Below are 22,732 nucleotides of genomic sequence, written 5' to 3' on the forward strand. Positions count from 1 at the left end.
TGAAGACATTTTTATGAGTCGGAAAATTTTCATCATTTTGAAGCAAAAAGTAAAACAACTTTTTGTGAATCGGAAGTTTTATTGCTCTGTAGAAACAAGTGTAAGGAATTTTCATAGATCGGAAAATTTTCATCACGATGTAGAAACAAGTGAAAAAACTTTTCATAATCCGGACAATTTTGGGTATTATGTATAGTGATGTTAAGTGGAAAATTCTCCACTATATTTAACTGCACATTCAGGTATAAAATTGAATTTCTGTAGAGGAAAGTTAGTCAGCAACAAATTATAATTTTCCAATTAGATTTCGGGAACCGGAAAATTTTATAATATTTCAAGTTGGGAAGTAAAATTTTACACAGTGTTCCTCTCTCTTCATCTGCGAGCTCCTTCGTTGCTAAGCGGTTAGCATACGCGCCTTTGGCATCGAAGATCTGGCTTCCATTCCCAGCGGGAGCTCATGTAGTTCGGATTCCACGTTAATCAGTTGGTCCCGTCTTATATAGTCTCGCTGCTGAAAGGGACGTTAAACTCAAAATCAACTCAATTCAACTTCGCTCGCTCTCTCTCTGTCTGTGTGAATGAGTGTGTGTGTGTGTATGTATGTATGTATGTATGTAAAGTGCAGAGAACATACATTGAGTTCGTCGAGTACAAATATCCCATTCTATTATTTAAAATTTCAATTTATGAAAACTCATGAATATTTTCCGATTCATAAAAACATACTCCACTTATTACTACATCGTTGTTTAGCTGTAAAATTTATAGGTAATAAATATTGTCTTAAAAATTTTCATTAAGTGAAAATCTAACGATTCTTGATTTCAAGAATGTTTCAAAAACTTCAATGTGTTCTTCCCTCAGAATCCACCTTTTATCTTACAATATTAGATTTCGTCAGTTTAATACGCAGAAGATTGTTTTCTCATAGCTTTACTACTTTTATAGATTTACATACTGCAACATTTATAAATAAGTAGACATAAAGTGTCTACTGTAAATTTTTGACTACCCAAAATTCGAGTTTAAGTAACTGATGAAAGGAAATACTATTTTCTGGAAATAAACATTTATTTATTCATATGTTCATTCAGAAGAGAAAGTGAAATATAACTAATAAGGAAGCTGATTTGTGTAGCTGTTCTTCCAATAAAATAATAATAAACGTGAAAAGCTGCACTATTGTTCTAAAAGCAACAAGTAATTTCATTTGAATTTACAAAATAAAAAGTATTTCTTTTTTATATATGTATGTGCTTGTTCTATCGAATTGTCATTATTTCCAACACATTTTTATACATAATAATGGTACTTTTACAATACAAAAGTCTGCTCTAAGATGTTGATTATACAAAATTCCAATATTGAAATTATGACTTACGAGTGTTAAACACAATAACATTATTTTTTCTTATTTTCTGTTAGAAAAATAATCTTCATAAGGAACTTAAGTAGTTATTTAATTACAAAGGCAGGCCTACATGTGAACAAGTAGTGGAATTTTCTGTTTCTGAAATTTATAAATTCACAAAGGTTTCTTTTCAATTTCTTGTTACATTTTAATATTGGAATTGGATATTTGTTCTCTACAAACTCTGAGTATGTTCCATCCATCCATCCATCCATCCATCTATCAATTAGAAAATTTTCTGGTTTATAGAAGCTAATTGGAAAATGATAATTTGTTGTTGACTAACTTTCCTCTACAGAAATTCAATTTTGTACCTGAATGTGCAGTTAAATATAGTGGAAAATTTTCCACCAAACATCACTATACATAATATCCAAAATTCTCCGGATTATGAAAAGTTTTTTCACTTGTTTCTACATCGTGATGAAAATTTTCCGATCTATGAAAATTCCTTTCATTTGTTGCTACAGAGCAATAAAACTTTCCGATTCATAAAAAGTTGTTTTACTTTTTGCTTCAAAATGATGAAAATTTTCCGACTCATAAAAAGTTCTTCAATTTTTCCACACAAGACAGAAAATATTTAGATTCATGAAAAATTGTTTTACTTGTTCCTACATAGTACTGAAAATTGTCTCAGCCATGAAAATTTTCAGATTCGTTAAACGGTCTTTCACTTTTTAACATTTCTACACATGATTTCAATCAATTTTTTGAATACTGAGGAACTGTTACTTGATCACTGATATTTAAGAATGGAAAATTTTCCGGAAAAATATAGAAGAAAATTTTTCACCTCATATCACGGCTAAACAACGATGTAGGAATAAGTGGATTATCTTTTTATGAATCGGAAAATTTTCATCACTGCCACTACCGAACGAAATTGTTGGAATTCAAATACTGTGCCACAACAACGCGTATCTCAAAACTTTCGTAGTGACCCTCGTAAATTAATCTGTGCGTTGTAGCTCGCAAATTGCTATGTGGATTTGACGTCCACACATTCTGATCGAGTGGCAGATAATTGATCTACACTTCTAATAAGCTTCAAAGGTCGAAACAGATGTTCACGCCTTTATTGATATTGAGGTGATGATGTCCTTTAACTTTAGTCGGGACTACCCGAAGTGGTGGACTTGAACAATAACTTCGTTTTTTTTTTTTTTTTTTTTTTTTTTTTTTTTTTTTTTTTTTTTTTTTTTTTAATCGTAAATAGTCTGAAGAAGGGGGCGCCATACTTAACTTTAGAAAGGGAGAAAACCAATCAGCGTAATTACTGAAATTAACATTATGCAACTTCTTAGAAGCTTGTTACCGAAGTCACTTCTGTCTTCGTTTTTTTTTTTTTTCTCCTCTTCTTCCTGCTGTGATAAACCCCTAGATTTTCTAGAGTTTTCAACTTGTTACCAGAGCCTTCTTTATACCGAGAAAGCATTCTAACTAGCTTTACTGAGGTCCTCGATCTTAATAGCTTGAGAAGGAGTGGTTATATCGTAGGAAACACTGAATAGAAGATACAGAAATTACAGAAATAAAGTGTGAACAACGTTACTGCAAAGAAGGTAATGTCAAAAATAACGGGGGAAACATTTAAAACAATCTTATCCTTGAAAAAGTTATCACGTAAGCATTACACCACGTTACCATGCACACAAATGCAAATGTATTGTGGCATTCCTACTTTTTACCCCATCCACAATATACTCTGTTTCGTAAAGTTGCTTAATCACTAACTTCGCTAAACTACATGAATGATTCCGGCAATTTTGTGAACAATAAAGCAAGTAGGTATATCTATGATACCAGACTTCTTCAACTCTGTATTTACATGGGAAATCGGTAAATTAAAAATGTGTACTCATTACACTCGCAAGTTAAGCATCATATATAAGCAAGCATAGTCATTCTTCACGAGTAGACAGATTTGAAAAATAATTCTAATTACCTGCTGTGGTAATGAATTATGAGTTCCATGAGTAACTGATGGTGTGGGTACTGTTGTTGTTGCTGTACTTCCTGGTACAGAAGGCGCTGCCTGAGTTACAAGCGGAAGTTGCACAGAACCTGTTGTTGTAGCCACTGGCGGAGATTGCACTGAATTGGGTGATGTAGTTGATGGTACACTGGAAGATACAGCCCCACTACTTGAAGGACGACCCCTCCCAGGAACACGCCCTTTTTTACCCTTTGGTCCTTTAGGTTGAGGTGGTTCCACTTCAATTTCCTCCTTCGGCATTTGAGCCACCTTAGTGAGGAAAAGTTTTTCTAAGGTTTGAGCCATCACAACAACATCTTCACCCGGTTTATTATACACGTAACAATTTGTGAACATTGTGTTAAAATCTTGTATACATTCCTTCGCACTCCAGTAATAATTCCGTTCCAACCTTTTCTTGATAGTCCCTAGATCCATTGGATGCTTTATTATCTTGTGATAATCCTGTAAATAAAAAAATGGGTCGATTTAGAAATTCAGTGGGCATTATATCCTTTAAAAACAAACTTAAACTAAACTCAGCATTCATTACCCTCATCACATTACAGTGCATTTCACTGGCTACTCGCACGTATACATCTTAATTAAAGAAAAGACCCACTTCATTACGCACAATCATTAATAGATGCTATAGGGTATATTTAAAAACAAAGACGTAACTTTCTTTCTGCTTAAGTCTTCCTAGTTTCTTATGAGATTAGGACGGGCACGGTGGCTCAGTGGTAGAGTCCATACCTCTTGATACGTGGGGTCCCTCGTTCGAACCACGGCTACGTAGATTGTGGTGGACAACATGGTGTCACAGGTTTTCTCTGGCTACTCCGATTTCCTCCCACTTTTTCATTCTACCAATATTTCTATAATCATTCACCTGCTTTATTCATAGTTTCCTTAGCCTAAAGGTCATAATCGTGAGACAAAGTGGAAGATTTCATTCCATTTTCTTATGAGATTGTTCTCCTAGACACCTGAAACCCTATCGGGTGTCTTGAATGAGAGCTTATTTATTGAAGGCTCCAACAAATTAATTTGGTATCTTGAAATGATTTATATATCAGAAGAGAAGTATTACAACAACCACTTACCCATTTACGCTTTTAGGCAGGTACTGTCACTCCACTATGTGAGAAAACTGAGATAGTTTCTAAGTAAATTATTGGTCCTGATGTAATTTCGTTTGAAAAAAAAAAAAAAAAAAAAAGTTTGTCAATTGTTATTGCCACATTTATCTCTTAATTTTGAACAAATTTATTCACAATTCACTGAAAATATTGAGAAAAATATTCTAGCAATAACAAGTCTCAAGCATATATTTAGACTGATTTGGCTGACCAACTTTCGAAACCAAGACCAATAATTACTTTATACTACCTCAGTAGATTTTTCGGGTAGCTGAGTGGCAATATCAGCCTAAATGGTATTTATTTTTACTATTATTACTATCATTTTACTTTTTTCAATGCTTTCTTCCTATCGAACAAGAAAACATTACAAGATTCCAAATTAGTTTTGCTCGCCTGCACTAAATGCAAAAACGCCTTCAAGAACCCCGGACAGGGTTGAACTACAAAGAGATACAATATCATAAGAAATAGAAAGACTGTATGATAGGAGTTTGAACGTACTTCATTTTACATTCACTTCTTATTTATGTAAGTATTACTACGAACATAACAGTCGCTGAGACGTGGCGCTACGAAATGGACGGAGCGCTACTGTTCTTACATCATGCAATGAGCACTATACTGTCACTGTGTTGTAGTTATAACGCCTTAAGAAGTGTTCTGCAACTAAAACTCTACCAAATGGAGGTACTCTTAAGTGATTAGATTTATTTGGACAAACATCTGTAAGCTGCAAACATACTCGTGAAATGCGTGCTGTATAAGACCCAAACATTATAACTCAACGTATTGCACATTAATGTATTACATTTTTGAAAGAACAAAGAAACATTTACAATCAACCGACGAGTGTTAGGCCTTCTATAGTTAATTGATCTCAAAAAAATCATGAAGTTCGTGAGAAACGTCGATTTACATTTACAATCTCCAAACTGTCTGAACTATTTCCGAAGATTTCTCTGTTTCGCTTAACCTGTAAATGTGAAATTTGGTATAGTAACTTAATTAAAAACAAGGAAATATGTCTAAGGTGGAAAAGAAGGCATTTCTATAACATTAAAATTTAAGTTTCTTTAGATTTAAGTTTTCCTTTAAAATACGAGGTGTTTTCCACAATCTCACTTCTAAAAAGAAAAAAATTGGGGTTGATTTCTACAATATTCAATATCCCCGTTCTACATCCATTATACTCAATCACACTGTAAAAACAGGCGCTTTTGCTAATAATAGTATAATGTATTTCGGCTATTTTGCAATATGACTGGTTTGTGTTAGAACAGAATACTGATATTTATTGTTATGAGTGAAGTGGGTAAGTCAAGTTTGTTCCTTGGTTGCGTCAGCACTTAGCGTCCTTTTCAGCACTGATGTTATGTAAGATGTGGTCGATTCGAGTTCAGCGTTTTATTTAGCATTCAGGCTATTTGAGACTTGCAACTACAGTTTCACATGGCTCCGATCGACCGTAATGAATAGAAAACCCCTGGTATCATTTTTTACACGAGAAGAGGGCATCATGAAAATATGAGGCACTCATTCTCATGTAAATAAGCAGTTATCTCCCGAACTCAAAGCAAATGCTGTGAAGTTCTTCAATGATGATTTCGTTGCCTGGGAATCTTCTAATGTTATATTGTCACCGTTATTGACGAAAGTGGTACGAAAACAAAAGTGTCAAAAAGGTTCTTACTTATGACCTTGTTACAAGCGTATGTACTGTTTAAGGAAAAGCTTGTGTCAAATGTTGTATCTGCTTTAAAAATTCATTGAACTTGGACTAAAACATGTGTTTCTTCAAAGGGACATTTCTCATGGTGTTTTGAGTTTATCGTATTCAAGGGAACATTCGTCTACGTCTATAGGTTCTTGCAAGGAAAAAAGTGATTCCGAACGCTCACCTTTGTGAATTCACTAAGAGCATGAAACATGTCTAATTGGAAATTGTCCAGATTGTCCTTTGAATGAAAGAAAGAAAGAAAAAGAAAGAAAGAGAGAGAGAGAGAGAGAGATTGTTGAAAAAGATTGAGATGAAGCAGGGCAGTATTGTGAGTAGGATATGTGGAAAGAAGCGCCAGCAACAATGAAGGGAAGACGCAATGGTACAATTCAAGACCTGCTAGATGAACTGACTGACGTTCCTGATTTTTTGAGCCATAATTTCATAAAACGTCAACAAGCAACATATTTTGCAAGCATTAAAGCAGACATTCCTCGTAGAAGCGTTGTTTTTAAAGAGGGATTTTGCTCAGAATTTCACCTGTAAAGAGCAGAATGAAATCCAGTCATCTCACTGGGTTAAGAAACAAGTGTCAGTCTTTACAGCTGTGTCGTGGTTCCTAGATGATGACAGTGACAGCAAATGAATTTTGCTTTTGTTCAAGATTCTTTGGAACACGAAAAATATGCAATATTAAAAAAAAAATAAAAACTCTCTACTCTTGAAAAATCAGGGTGCATTCCGTAAAGGAGTCGCATCAAATTTGAAAATCTCTGACGCCGTATCTAACAAGTTTAAGCAGAAGTTAATGTTGGCAGATATAACAAGAATGGCTGAAACATTTTATGTGAAATGGAACTTCTTTTGCAACCTCCCACGGGAAAAAAAAACTATATATGGTATAGTAGATAATGTAAAGCGGATTGCAAAGAGGGTGATGTTATGGAAAACTATTAGAAATGCACATGATTTCGTGAAACAAATTGAAAACAGGGTGAAGCATATCAATGTTTTTGAAATGCCAGTGGATGAAATTGAAGGTGAGAAAAAGAATCTTAATGAATTTTGAAAAAATGTGGTAGCCATTAAAAGACTGCGTGAGAACCACTTCTTCAAGATAACAGAATATTGCCAGAGTGAATACGCCAGGTATCACACACCAGATAAGTGGATGAGCCACATGCTATCACAAGACATTTCAGCAACATCTAAGGAAGTATCCCTTCAAGAACATCTTTATTACGCCATATTTTACGATCAGAAAATCTACATCGGCAGAGTTCTGCATTGCAGCAAAAATGACAGTGTTGTTACAATTAAATTCTTCGAGCAGATAGAATCGAGTTTTCGTTTGCAAAAAAAGATGGAGTTGAAAATGTAGCTCGGCAGTTTCTGTTTTAGAGTACATTACAATTAACTCGTTGTGACCCATTTCAAGTGAAGAACTAGAAATTATATTAGAAGTAGTATAAATTGTTAAAGGCTTGTAAAAATTACATTATACCTAGTTATATCATACATACTGTCACAAAGTTTGGAGTGGCGCTGTAGGCATCCGGAGTAGCAGTGCTGCCACCTGTATATAAAGCGAAGATGCATGTAATGTGTGTGTGACTGTTCATGACATACGTTGATATTGTACTGAGTTCTGATGGCGTGGGGCGATTACGAAAATCGTGTAGCAGTAATTGCATTACACAAAGTCGAGAAGAAAACAGGTGAGATTTTCAATCTCCTGGAACCCCTACAAATCAGCAAGAGATTCGTGTATCGCGCCATACAGCGATACACCAAGACTGAAACGGCAGCTGACCACGCAAGGAATGGCAGACCACGAATGGTACGAACTCCGCAGGTCCAGAAAGCAGTCGCAGCAAGAATTCGAAGAAATCCTGTTCGAACACAAAGTGTGATAGCTGCTGAGATGAACATCAGCAGAAATTCCATGTCTTCTGTGCTCAAGAGTGATCTACATCTACGGGCATATAAGGGGCGGACTGGTCACTTTCGCACCCGAACATTACTGTAGCAGAGAGTCCTAACACTTTGGACGCCAAGCTACTTGTAGTGATTTGCACCATTCTATTTCATTCAATCGGTGTCCACTGGTGGAACACGAGACGTGACATACAGGATCCTCGTGTACCACCGGTGTTACATATGATGTTCAAAGTGAAATCACTACGAATAACTTGGCGTCCAAAGTGTTAAATCAAAGAGACTGTTGCGGCGTTACGCCAACAGCACAAAGATTCTGTTCACTGACGAAAAGGTGTTCATAATTGAGCAGGCCTACAACGCCCAAAATGACCGTGCGTATGCCACGTCATCTACAGCAGCTGCTGAGGCAGCTCCAAGGGTTCAGAGGGCACATCATCATGCCTCAGTGATGGTTTGGTGGGGAATGAGCTACTCAGGCACAACCCAGCTGAATTTTTGCGAATAAGGTGTTAAAACATCTACCAAGGTGTACCAGGACAGTGATAACACCTATAGTGAAACCACTGTCTGCTACCATGTTCCCTGGAGAAAGGTAGACCTTCCAGCAGGATTCCGCTCCAGGCCACAAAGCGAAAACTACCCAGGACTGGCTGGCACGGAACGTCCCCGACTTCATTTCTACCGCTGATTGGCCCGGACCTTAACCCGTTGGACTACAAACTTTGGGCAGTTCTTCAGGTAAATGTCTGACAAACGGCATCCATCTGTCGACAGTCTGAAACAATCCTTGACCCGAGCAGTGAACAATCTTCCCATGGACGTGGTGCGTAATGTCATTGTCCAGTGGCCAGACAGACTTCGTACCTGCATCAAGGCCAAGGGGAGACATTTTGAAAAAATTATTCGTGCGTCAGGTGTACAACATACCAATGTAAAACGTGACCAAAATAAATCGCCTTGGTGTTAATACTGTGTTTTTCACCTTCAACCTTGTGACAGTAATTAGGATGGGTATATTTTTAGTTAATACCGTTCTATAGTGTACGTTTCTTTCTTTTCTTTTTTTCTTTTTTTTAAAAAAAAAAAAGCTTTTGTAAGCTTATGCACACATGATTGAAGTGCTGATGTCGCTTTATGCACAATACTATTGCTCATCACACTCATATTCCCAGCATGTTAGTTTTTATTTCATATGATTCAGTCCGGAACCTAGTTTGTAAATTTAATATGTTATAAATTACCTTCATATCGAAACTAAGGTTACAGAACAGTCCGAAACAGTAATTTCTATTTAAGTACTGTCATTGTAGAAGTCAAAATGAAGGTCTGGAATACCTGATATCTAATCAAAGTTACACCATCTAGAGCTTTTATTTAAGCGAAGATATTAATTTGAAGTGCAACATGTGCTCCAAACTATCAGTCTGGAATGCCCACTATACTTACTCTCCCAATTCTAAAGGCAAAATACCAACACAAACATATTAAGAAAAACTAAATTTGCATACTACACTGATGCTAGTAACTCACCGGCAAATTCAACTTCTTGGCATCTACAGGTTGATGGAATGGCCAAGCGAACTGATGTTTCCACACCACTTTCAAAACACATTTTTGGATAAACTGCAGTTGGTTCGTAACTCGTCCCGGGCGATGAGGTGGAGGTGAAACAGGAGGTTGCACCACCCCATTAATAGGCTCTAGGATTGGTTCCTCTCTAGGTGGTGGTTCTCTAACTTCCTGTTTGGTTTGCTCCTACAAATAAAATTGTAAATAATAATAATAATAATCAAAAAATTACTAATGATTCTGCGACGAACAACAAATCTAAATAATAGAATACAGTCAACTGAAAAGAACATTAACTACAACAATGTAATTTTGAAATTGAGGTTTAAGTGACACATTTAACGAAATAAACTGAAACATGCTTATAAAGCCTGACATTACACTTTATTACAACAAATTATGCTTCCCATCAGATGGTATAATCCCAACATTAAAACTGAAAATGAACGGAACAAAGTAATGAGCACAAGTTTTAAATAGTTGTGAAGACCGTAAATTTTTAGAGAGAACTCCATAAAATTCAAAATAATTTGTTGTTAAATGCATATGATACCCATATTTCCAAACATATCAGGATCACCAAAACTATAAAAACTCAAATTTACGAACCCTTTTGTTCCCTAAGCAATTCACCTTAATTTCCATCTTTAAAAAACTTACTTCTAGAAATATCAGGGGGTGGAAGCTTCAAAATATTCGTAAATGAAAAGCAGAATATATATATCAATATGCTCCCACACATTCCAGAACGTGCAGAAATGTACGCACAATACAAAATATTTAGTATCGTATGTACTACTTAAACAATATTTATACACAATATTAGACGAACTTCAAAATTTTAAATCACAATACTTATCTTTTGTATGTTTCAGTGAAAACTTCACGTTGGAATGGTAAGAACCACAAGGTTAATCAGGGAAACAAAAACTCATGTTAGTGCTTTCAACATGTGTAAGGATAGTGGTGCAAAGAAACTGCTCATCGTTAAGGGTTCACACAGGAAGTTTTAATTTAGTCTCATCGATTACGGTAAGATTAACACATCGATTAACATGTATGCATGTATCTATTTGCCTTGGTGAAGAAAATAGATACAATTGAGCGTCGTCCGCATACATGTGTTACAGTGTTTTAGAGATTATTGTAAATCATTAGGCTCTAAAAAAGAGGTTTCGCTGACCAGAAACCAAGTTGGCAACTACCACCTACTGTTTTCGGTCACAATTTTGGATCCACTTAGCAGCTGAAGTAGACAAGTAAAATTTTTGTACAAGTTTCTGCAACAAAATGTCGTGGTTTACTGACTGGAATACTCTGCTATAATTCAGTAAGCTAGGTATGGTTGTCTCTTGTCCAAAGCAGAGCGCAAATCATCAGTAACACTAGTAAGGGCTGTAAAAATGCTGCAAAGTTTACGAAAACCAGAGTGAAAAGTGTCTAAAATATTTTAAGTTTGAAGGTGCTCGCGTATTTGGTCACAATATATTCAAGAGTTTTACATGATGCAGGTTAATATTGAAATAGGCCTTAAGCCTTCCGCGAACCGAACATCCTTAATCTTAGGGAGAGGCAGAACCCGTGCTGTTTTCCACATGTCTGGGAAGGTGCCGGTGGTAAGGCAAAGATTAAAAATGCATTGGATGGTGCCTGCGGTCTTCCACTCACGGGTTTTGCTCTACTACATGCTACTTCCCTGTGTAACAATCCAGACACTTCTACACCGTTCCAGGACCACAAACCAAAATTTCTACCAATGTGAGGAAACTTAACAGTACGAACAATAATCTCACATATTTCAATGCCAGTCAAATTTAAAAAGCCATATGTCCGCTTTAGCCTTTGTCCCATTCTTTTCTAATTCTCACATGGGGTAACTAATTGTCTCGTTTTTATACAAAAATTAAAGTGTTCAGTAAGTGTTACTGAAAATAAAAATGACCAAAATAAATTATACTGATTAAAGTGATCATGCAAAGAGCTATTTTTGGTAGTAAGTCATAAGGAATTTTTAGGCCATGCAGATCATCTCCCTGGTCCAGTGTCTAGCGCGTGTGCTTCTTGCGTATGTGATCCGAAGTTCGATTTTCGGGGGAAAGAACTCAAATTAATTTTACAATCATTTACTATCATTAATCGTCTACTTCTTTTACCCTAAAGGGCATAGCTGTGAGACATTAAACAAATGTTTCACTTCATTTTAGGCCATGCCGCGTACTTCTTAATGCTCTTGAGTGATTAGAATTTTTTGAATACGTCATTTGTATATTTTGAAACTTGAAAACATTACTGGCGCCCAATACTATCCTCCCGATTCAGGTGAGTCGTTTTTTCAAGCTACAATTCTGGCACCATAAGAGAGAGTGGTTCTACGTATCTTCGATCACACCAATTAAGCTACTAATCTATGGGCCAGTATAGGTAAGGTGAGTATAATTTCGGGGTACCAATTTTTTTTTTCAAACTACAATTTTATCTGAATACCACTGTATCTGAAGACCACGAAAAACTGATGGCCGTCTTGGAATTGTAGCTTTTCAAGATGGCGTCTAATCAAAGATGGCATCCGAGTCTATTTATAAAACTGACAATATCGCGGCTCCAAGTTACCGAATTTTAACTTTTTTTTTTTTTTTTACGACAGCTCATTATATTTGCAATAAGCATCGCTCTCGTCATTTTGCCCTATCTTGGACGATATATGACAAAAATAAAAAATGAATTTCAAAGCGCTTTAAGTTTTAATCTATACTAATCGTAACAATGAAAGTTTACATATGAGAGAGAGAGAGAGAAAATACTTTGGGCAAAAGAAAAGATACATTAATTAGCTTTCGTTTGATGTATTTGTGGACATTTTAACAATAACACAGTCGGAAATATCAAGATTTCAATATTCAAAGGTGCGCGCGGCAGCACTGCAATTCAATATATACAATGGATAAAGTGGCAGGATGTTCCTATAAACTCACTGCGTTGATGGTATTATAATTCAGAAAGTATCAGACTTGAGTTTACCTCAGATCTGTATTTATTGATGATGCATGATATTTCACCATTCACCTTTATCGGAATACATTGTAGGTAAGAAGATTGAGCCTGCTAACATTAGAACGCAGCCAATTCCTCAACGGAAAAATTTACTTTGGGTTCTAAGTCGGCATTGCAACTCTGGAAATTAGACAATTAGCTCTTGGACAGGACTTGAATATATTAGTCAGAAACAATGTTAACCAAATACAATAGCTTATTAACCTTTCATAAATCACCCAGTCACTGATAAGTCAGCAGTTTATGAAATACTGACTGTGTGCAATCAAATAAAGTCAGGCCTAAATTTGGAAAGTACTGTATTGTTGTTATAGGTTAGGCAATTTTTTCAAAAACAACAGAAATTAAATGGATTCAACTTGATTTGACAGTATTTACATAATGATGGGATCTTTTCACATAGTTTGTCACCTACTTTCTAATACAGGGAAGTTATTTGGAAATGCTGGACTCCAAAGACTTAGCAGCAGAATCAGAAAGAATTGCATGTCTCCATTTGTCAAGTTTAGATGGACAGCAATACAACCGTGCTTTAAGAATCCACGAATGCGCCTACGAAGACTTAATAATTTGGAACGAGTTCTTGGATCATGTAGAAGTCAAAAATATTCAGCTTCCTTTTCCAGTTACAGAATTAATTTAGTTATGTTGTTCATTTGCCAAAAACATATTTCAAAACAGTTTTGAAACGTTGTATGAAGACGATAAAATCCAAGAAATTTTTATTCTTTTCGAAGGCCAGCTGAATCATTTGATACATGACAATGGAACGTTTTCGTCTTTCTGGATGTTATACATAAATTTAATAGAGTTTTTGTTGGGCTTGATTTGAGCTCATAGGGAAGGTAATTGGTTACTCTACCTTTCGTGTTTGCAAGAAATGATTGCATGGTGTTTTCTTTAGATAAAATAATCTCAGGTACTTATCAATTCATTTGTACAATCCGCGGCAAAAAACCTGCAACATGAGCATATAATTTTATTGTGAAATGACGAAGTCTTTTGCTCCAAAATAAGTGTGCACGGGAGAAGGCGGAGGTTTATCCTGGCGTGATTCGTTTCACTTAGACGTTATTTTCATTCCCTGTGCTATTAGGCGTAGTTTCACAATAAACGTACATCCTCATGTTGCAGGGTTTTTGCAGCGGATTGTACAATCCGCGGCAAAAAACCTGCAACATGAGCATATAAGTTTATTGTAAAATGACGAAGTCTTTTGCTCCAAAATAAGTGTGCACGGGAGGAGGCCGAGGTTTATCCTGGCGTGATTCGTTCCACTTAGACGTTATGTTCATTCCCTGTGCTGTTAGGCGTAGTTTCACAATAAACTTACATCCTCATGTTGCAGGTTTTTTGCCGCGGATTGTACCAATTGGAAAATACAGATTTCCATTTTTGAATTCAACATGTCTGTAGAATTTTCTGTCCAGCTTAAATCAAAGAATCTATTTACATGAATTCAGATTGATCAGGCTTTCGAGGAGACAGTAAATGGAGATACAAAGATAGCAGGTGGGGCAAAAAGATTCAGTTTAAAGCTTGGAACAGTCAGTAAATACTATTTAATCAGAGAAAATCGAGCTTCAGCACTTGGGAAGATGTGAAAATTTGTAGAAATCATTCCAGACAAGAAATACCAACATCGGATCTTCAGAAGACTCGTATTTCTAAAGACAAAGAACAAGTCTTGGCATTAGTTGAGCTTCTGTAGAATGAGTGACCAACCCTTTCGACAAAAATCCCTGCAACAATGCGCACATTTCAAAGGTTTAGAAAAGCCGAAATAAGTTCAAAACTATTGTTAGCAAGATAAAAAGGGGAGGGGGAAAGCTTACGAAGACTTCAAAATGATCGTTTAGAAAAGAATAAAGGTTTTTTTTTTTTTTTGATTCCAGTAAAAAAACATTCAGTTGCAAAATAACCAGGTTAGGCGTAAAACAATAAACAATTTTAAAGACAGAAATATTTTGGGAATATGGTTTTGATAGCAGAAAACCACAATCTAAACATGGAGAAAGTTTTCAGTCATCTTTTGGGTCCTTTGCCATTCAGTCTAGCGAATCCTGATGGTACTTTAAGCAAAATTAATAAAAGCCACACTAGCGAACATTTTTGAGAGTATGGTTTCACATACCGACCGTTCGCAAAGTATATCTGCAATAGTTATTGACGCAATGGAGCTTATTCCTAAGTTACATGGAGAAAATGTACTTTTTATGAAATACCTAATTTAAAACTGCTAGAAGTTTTAAAAGTAGGTCATTTCAGTGACCGAATAGATGTAGTTTTCGACACTTTAGAATTTCGTACCGATCCTTGTTTACTGAACCATGCTTCATTATTTTGGGTGCTATTAATTTATTTTTGTAAAGAAACAATTCACTACTTGTATATAGAAATACATTTCTTTTCGTTTTTGAAGAAAAAATGACGAGGTGTGACCCTGACTCTAAGTAGCAAACAGCCTCTTATTCGTAAGTCAGTACTGAACAGATCAAGGCGAGAGAACCAAGTGGTATCACCTCACGCATTCCCTGATATACTTCACTTAGTGAAGTATAGCTACGTTTTTAAACTAAATTCTGATATGCATTATGTAAATGAAATGCTAATCTATATGTAAAACCATGAAGTGGAAAAAAATATTAGTTATAGTTATAGTCGCTGCGCCTCGAAGAACCGCTATGTGACATTTTTGTCGAAAATGAGTTATGAGGTATAAATAAACCTGAAAGTTGTCAGGTAGCGTCCCATATAATGTGATAAGTAAATATTCAATTGTTTCGCCACAATAATGAAAAATAATAGATCGAAAGTAAAGGCTTTAGGTCTCATCACGTACGTATTGATTAATGTATACAAATCCTCTATGTGCTTATAAAGGCGGCATAGACACAACAATAGTAATATAATATTGCTGAAGCAAGCTTCAACAATGTCTAGTGCATAATATACGCAGAACCAATTTGATTATATTTTTCAAGTGTTACCGTGTACCTGGCAAAATTTTTTAAGAGTTTGGAATGTTGTTTGCTTCTCCTGAAAAGTTATGGTTTTCACATAGCGATTCTTCAAGGCGCAGCGACGATATACACTTTGACCTCTATTATGAAATTTTTTGAGGAAACATGCAATGTTTTGTACATGAAACTGCCTGTAAAAGCCTGTCAGATTTTGACAGGCATTATACAGGCGCCTGTTTCGGCGAAAACACATGTAAAGAAAATATTACAGGCACATTGTCTACAGGTAATGTGCATGTCAAAAAAGTAAAACTTCCGTTGGAAATTTTGCACGGAAACACGCGTTGTACAGAGCCTGTACATTAAAATGAGAACATGCAATGTACACGTAGTCACTCACATACAAGTAAATGGAGGGAATATATGCATGTAAAGTACCTTGAATGGATTGTTGATAATATTCGTAATATAGTAAGAATGAAAAGTACAAGAAAGATGCCTGTTTATCAACATGTAATATACATGAGTGACATTCGCATTACATGTAAATACCATGTATTAGCGTACAGCATGGAAAACAATGTAGAATATGTTATTTTACATTTATCATTTTCGTGTACATTCGAAGTGTGTAACTCCCCTACGTGTAGTGTACAGGCAATGTACAGGTGAACGGGAACATGCAATGATCATGATTGCCAATAAATGAATTAAACAGACACGTGTGGTGAAGAAGGTGGATTGGAGCTAAACATTCACGTTATAGGCATAGGAGACATGCAATATTCAGGCACAGGTCTCCAATTCGACATTCGCTATGCAAGGTCCTGACACATGTATAATACATGGGATTACAACTGAATACAATGCCTGTATTATCGCCGTGTACATGTGAAGTGTGAACCCATCTGTATGCAATGTACAAGCAATGTGCAGGTAAACGGAAAATGCAATGATCATGATTGCCAATAAATAGGTTAGACAGGTGGATGCAATGAACAAGGTTGATTAGAGTGAATCATTAATGTTATAGGTGCAGGAAACACGCAATACTCAGGCATGCACATACGCAAGGTGCTGACACATATACAGAGGCGTGCGCACTCCCTTGGATTAGATGGATCAGATAATAGTATTACTCCTTAAAGTATGCAGCCTATATTCTAGTAATCGGATTTGAATTTTACACATTTTATTTCTATATTTTTATTTGAAGTACAGTATCACGCATGACCAATTTTCGTCACTGGCAAGTACTCGATGGGAATTGGGTGCATCAGGGACGTACGCAGGAATTTCTTTCAAGAGGGGTCCAAAGATTTTCGGGATAAATTAAAAATTGTAAAATTGCCCTTAAAATTGGACTAAATTTACAAAAGTCTGGATTTGGAGGTTCCGGAACCCCAGGACCTACCCCCTGCGTACGTCCCTGGGTACATTGCGCTGCCGCGAAACGACAAACTGTTAGTAATTATTTGTTGGCTTCCTGTAATGTGTGAGGTACAAACTTGCTCAACTTGTAGCCTTTCCTATGTGGTGCAGATAAAGAGAAATATATTGTTGTGAGCAGAGGTGCCGATCCCCAAGTACTTGGACACAATCCCCCCAAATATACCAATACCTCCTCGTCAAAAGTAGTAGAGAAAAAAGAATTTGGCACTGACGAATTCAAGATAACTTGTTTAAACTTTATTTAATTTGAGAACTTTTTGTCTTCAATAAATGTATACATTTAGCTATCTATCTGCATGCATGTTACATGTACCTTCTCCCATGTACATGTTACCTACATGTCTTCTGCCGTATATATACACATGGACCATATCTCTCTTATGCATGTCCAACATCTGTGGCACACAAATTTTTGTACACTTAATGCGATGTACTCTACCTGTATATTCCGCTAACACGTCACTAATTCGCCTGTATTTAACATGTCAACTACATTTTTATCAAATGAGAAGCAGCTGTCGTCAGACCCTCATGAGGTAACGTATATGTCAACTACATGGAATATGCCTGTTGCGTACATGTCTTTCCACTACGTTCATGTTTACACGCATTTTTCACGTTGCATGGTTGCAACTCTAACATGAAAACTACCTGTTTCCGTGAAATGAACATGCAATGATCTTGAAAAAATCGATACGTCTCATGCGTTTTAAAGTATTCCATTTTCAGGCGCATGTACAGGCGCCTATAGACCACTTGCATTTTCTGTCTGGGCTTGTGCCAGGTTTCAATTTTTTCCCCGCCCTTAGTTTTCAAGATATTTTGCACACGCAATGTTCACACCTCTATGTATTTCTCAATTTTTTTGGGGATTTCTACGTCAACCCAGCCTCAGACCCGAGGAGGTCCCAGTTTCGAAAAAGGGATTTCTCCGCGAAATTTACCAGATTTTCCTTCCCGTTTCTGGTGTATGCTATGGGCATAAGAGTGGTAACCTTTGAAAGACTGCTTTATTCTGAAGAGCATGAGGTATGAACCATGATCATAGGACAACTAGTTTTATGAAATTTTTACATCACGTCGTACAAATACGTACATGTATATAAAAGATACTCAAAAACTTTTCCCGCCCTTAGTTTTCACGCTACGTTTGAAATTTTGCACACGTATTGTGTATTTAACTACGTAATTTTCCAATAATTTTGAGATCCTCACGCAGGGTGGATTGATTTAAATCACGATTTGAATCGAGATTTAAATCACTTGATTTTTTAAATAAAAGTCGATTTAAATCAAATTCCGAAATAAATTAAAGTGAAAATAAGTAAAATCCAGCTTCTGGTGTGTTATTTCAATTATGGAAGATAATTATAATACAATAAGATGCAAATGTATATACAGCACAGTATGAAAACAAGTATTTCATGCAGAGGATGATTAGGGAAAATCCCGTTTTCAACGGGTGATGGAGGAATTCTTTCTTATCTTCGTAACATAAGGTTTTAAATCGTTAACTATTCCAACGAGAAAATCACCATGGACATTTAAGACAAAAATTCTTTTGTGCGTACGTCTGTTTGTTCCCAGATAATAGGGGCTATTTATAAAGGGAACTTTAGGCGAAATTTGCGTATTTTATATGTATTTCGTGCCGCAAGACAGTTCCAATTTTTTAAGAATGCCCTGCCAAATATGAGTAATTTTTGTGGAAAAAAAAAAAAAAAAAAGGATCATGTTGATAAACGTCGCCGTACTTTTTCCTTAGCGCTTAAGAAACACTGTTTGGGATTAGAGACGCAAAATAGCCGGATTTTTTTAATTGATTATTTTTTTTTCTTCACATAAAAGGGGGAAAACGGAAATTTTGGCTTTTTTCATTTTCATGATTTTTTCTATCTAAATAGCTTTCTTATAGTATACTCTATAGTTAAACATGATTTCATGACCTAAATGCCATATTTCCCTCTAGAATTCACCATCATAATGGATGGAACACATGTTTTATGAATTAAACATTAAGTACGTAATATTTGAGAGCAATTTTAGAGGCTATGTAACTATATTTCAATTTCTGAGTTATTGACATTTTTTTTCTTCTTTAGATCATTTTATTTTTAGTTATTCGTGTTTCATTTCTTAGAGCTTAGTACTCTAGTTTCTAGCATATAGTTAAACTTATGCTTTTCAATATATCCGTCAGAGCATCCTTCCACATTTCTGTTATACTGTAGCTGTGTAATAATGTAGCAATAATATTCCGGATGCAACCTTGAATACCATTTTATACAAATAATCAGTACGGATTTAGAAAAGTGTTTTGGGAGAGTTTTTTTCTTATTGATGGTTAGTTTTTTCCTAAAAATGCGTGATTTTCATTTGAGGGGAGCTTGAAGTTTATGAGTAATGACATACCTAAAATTTCGTTTTAGAAATTCCGTAATTTCGAAGAACAGGCTTCAGTCCGAAAGACACCCCCATCGCAAATCCGTCATTAATGGTAATTAGTAATAACAACAATTTAAAACATAAGAAAGGAAATCAACCAGGAATCACGAATTAAAAACTTTTGTCGGAATGGTCGAATGCGGAATTGAATCCCGGATTTCCCAACAGAAGCGGAAAAGCTAACCACTCACTCATGTTTGTTGTGCTTGACTTAAAATGTATTTCGTAGATTCTTTTTTTTAAGCGGGGGGGGGGGGGGGGTGTTCTGTAATGACATGTTAAATTCTTGTTAAAAATTCAGAAACCTTCAGGACTGGGTAAACCGTGATGGTGGTTATATATTCCAGAGCCTTGAAAACCAAACGCTTAGATGAACGGTATTACGCATATGATCCATGAACAGATAATTCAGTACGTTTCTGACTCTAAACAAGCTTAAGGAACAGTCTGTGCATTACAGAATTTTGGACTTTACCGATTTTGCAGGTCCGAAGCATCTGATAAGTGGTAACATTATTACGTACGTAATAAATGAATAGAAAATACATTTTCAACATTTCTGTTCCATTTCAAAGAAGTTTCTGTAGGGGTAGCAAAGGCGGAAGCAAGAGGTGCATTAACGAACTAGGTGATTTTTGAGCGTTCCATACAAAGATTGCATTTTTTTTTCAGTCTTTTAAAATGATACGTTGAATTGTAATAAAACAACGATTATTTTTCATTGTTACTCTAGTACGAATGTTTATGAAAATCTCGGAAGTCAGACATAAACTTATGATTTGGGAAGGTATCAGCCAGGGCTCGTTTTAGTAGGTTACAATCCCAGCATTTGCGTGGTAGGACTGAGGGAAACACTGGAAAACCCCAGTCAGGATGGTCGGCAGCGGGAATCGAACCCATGACCTCTCGCATGCGAAGCCACCGTTGTACCACTTGAGCCACTTGATATACGTAATGAACAAAGAGAACATGTTATTTTTGAAAAGGCTACGGCGTCGAAACTTAAATTTGTTTTGTGCGTTTGTTCAGTAAATATATCATTATCTTCCCGATGTGCTATTTGTTTGAACTCTCACACACAGTACAATAAAATCTGTATGTCATGTAAGAGTTTTTTTTTTTTTTGTTTGTTTGTTTTTGTATTTTTAATTCACAATAAAAAATATTGCTTATAATGCATATGAAAGTTAAAACTTAATTGCAACTTTTTATATAGATAGATTAATTTTTTGGGATTCATAATAAAAATGTGTTAATTAAAATTGTTTGAAATATGTTTTCGAAATTCATGTTTATTTTCGAGGTTTTGTATTATTATGTTTATCTTCATCCACTACTACTTAAATGAGTTTTTGTATTGTAGAGAAGCGTAACAAAGCTGCTTTATCAATTTAAAGCAGAATTTGAAAGAAGAAAAAAAAAGTCCAAAATTTTCCAAGTGAAGCAGAAAAAACTGAGCCCCCCCCAAAAAAAAAACTTTTTCCCCCGAACACTTCCATCTCTATTTGCAATTGAAATAAGTTAACGAGTGGCAATCAATTCAAAATTCAAGCCCAATACTTTCACTTAAATGGCATAATTAATATTTATTAATTCCTAATGTTTTATCTGCAGTTCATAACTTGTATTACGCGAGAAGAAAGATTTGATTTAAATTTAAAAAATCGACAAAAATTATTTTTAAAAAATCATGATTTTTTCCCCCACCTCGTCCTCACCACACCCTAGGCCCGGGCCAGAGTAGCGTAGTTCATTTTTGAAAAACTCGCGGTTTTCCCCGTTTCAGTTGTATGGTACGGACAAGCGAGCAGTATCGTTGCAAAGGTTGTATTGTAAAATAAATAAATAAATAATAAATAAATAAATAAAATAACCGAGGCATGAACTATGATCCTACGATAAATAGCAATGAAGCAGTACCTGCTTGACAATTAAAATTTACTCCAAAACGCCAAGATCGTAAATGGTTCAAAGTATGTTGATGTATGTTAAATAGTGAAATCATATCCACTATTTAACCACGATATGATTAATAAACCACCATTATTGCCGATGGAAAGGCGGTATATTATATATATATATATATATATATATATATATATATATATATATATATATATATATATAGTGGAATTTTCAACTTAATTTGGAAATATTCACGTGGGATTCAAGAGATTAAATTTTAACCGCTTCCTGAATTAACCCGAATATTTAAGTTTAGATAATATGCAAAACCGGATTAACCCGAAATATTGGGTAGTGATAAAGAAAAGTGCACCAAGCAAATATTTACACGCGATTCAACCATCTTTTGTATTGGTTTCTTGATTTCACAGCAGGGAGCAGTGTATTGCTCACATAATAGTCCCGTGTATTTTTTTCAGTATTATCGCTACGAGGGAGCTATTCGTTAGTTTCTTTTCTCTCCTTTTGAAAAAGTTGTGTGTTTACGACTGCATTGTTGAGTGAATTTTGCAAACAATGAGCAGTGAGAAAGAAAATTTCAGTGTTGTTCGTGTAGATACAAGTGGCAGTAGTGACAGTGATTTCGCTACAGACAGCAATTTTAGTAATTCTGTTGATGAAGTACCAGGGTGGATTGATTTAAATCAGTCTGATTTAAATCACGATTTTAATCAAGATTTAAATCACTTGATTTTTTAAATAAAAATCGTTGATTTAAATCAAATTCCGAAATGAATTAATTTAAAGTGAAAGTAAGTAAAATCCCGTTTCTCTTCTGTTATTTTGATTATGGAAGATAATAATCATAATACAATGAGACTCAAATGAAAACGAGTATCATATAGGGAACGATCAGGGAAAATCCCGTTTGAACGGGTTACGGGTGAACCCTGCTTTCTTCTCTTTGTAACACAGGGTTTTAAAATTTTTATTCCAACGGGGAAATCACCATGGACATTTAAGATGAAAACTCTTTTGTGTCCACGTCTGTTTGTTTCCAGATAATAGGGGCGTATTTAGAGGGGTCCGATCCCCTCTCCGAAACAAAAAAAAAAATTAATTTTAAAATTTTGGCCGAAATTTATGTACTAA

The 22,732-nt window shown here is 35.5% G+C and overlaps 1 protein-coding gene across 1 annotated transcript in view; it reads right to left on the reverse strand.

Moving 5' to 3' along the window:
- Positions 1-22,732, reverse strand: part of LOC145689431 (bromodomain-containing protein 3-like) — a gene marked incomplete in the record, with an annotated part of 116,432 nt that overhangs the window by 35,058 nt on the left and 58,642 nt on the right. Inside the window, 2 exon segments of the mRNA XM_081763589.1 lie at positions 3,363-3,857; positions 9,726-9,950. Coding sequence (XP_081619715.1) covers positions 3,363-3,857; positions 9,726-9,950 — 720 coding nt within the window.

Source organism: Thermobia domestica, chromosome 7, assembly GCF_964235325.1.
Source record: "Thermobia domestica chromosome 7, izTheDome1.hap1.1, whole genome shotgun sequence".
Lineage (NCBI taxonomy): Eukaryota > Metazoa > Arthropoda > Insecta > Zygentoma > Lepismatidae > Thermobia > Thermobia domestica.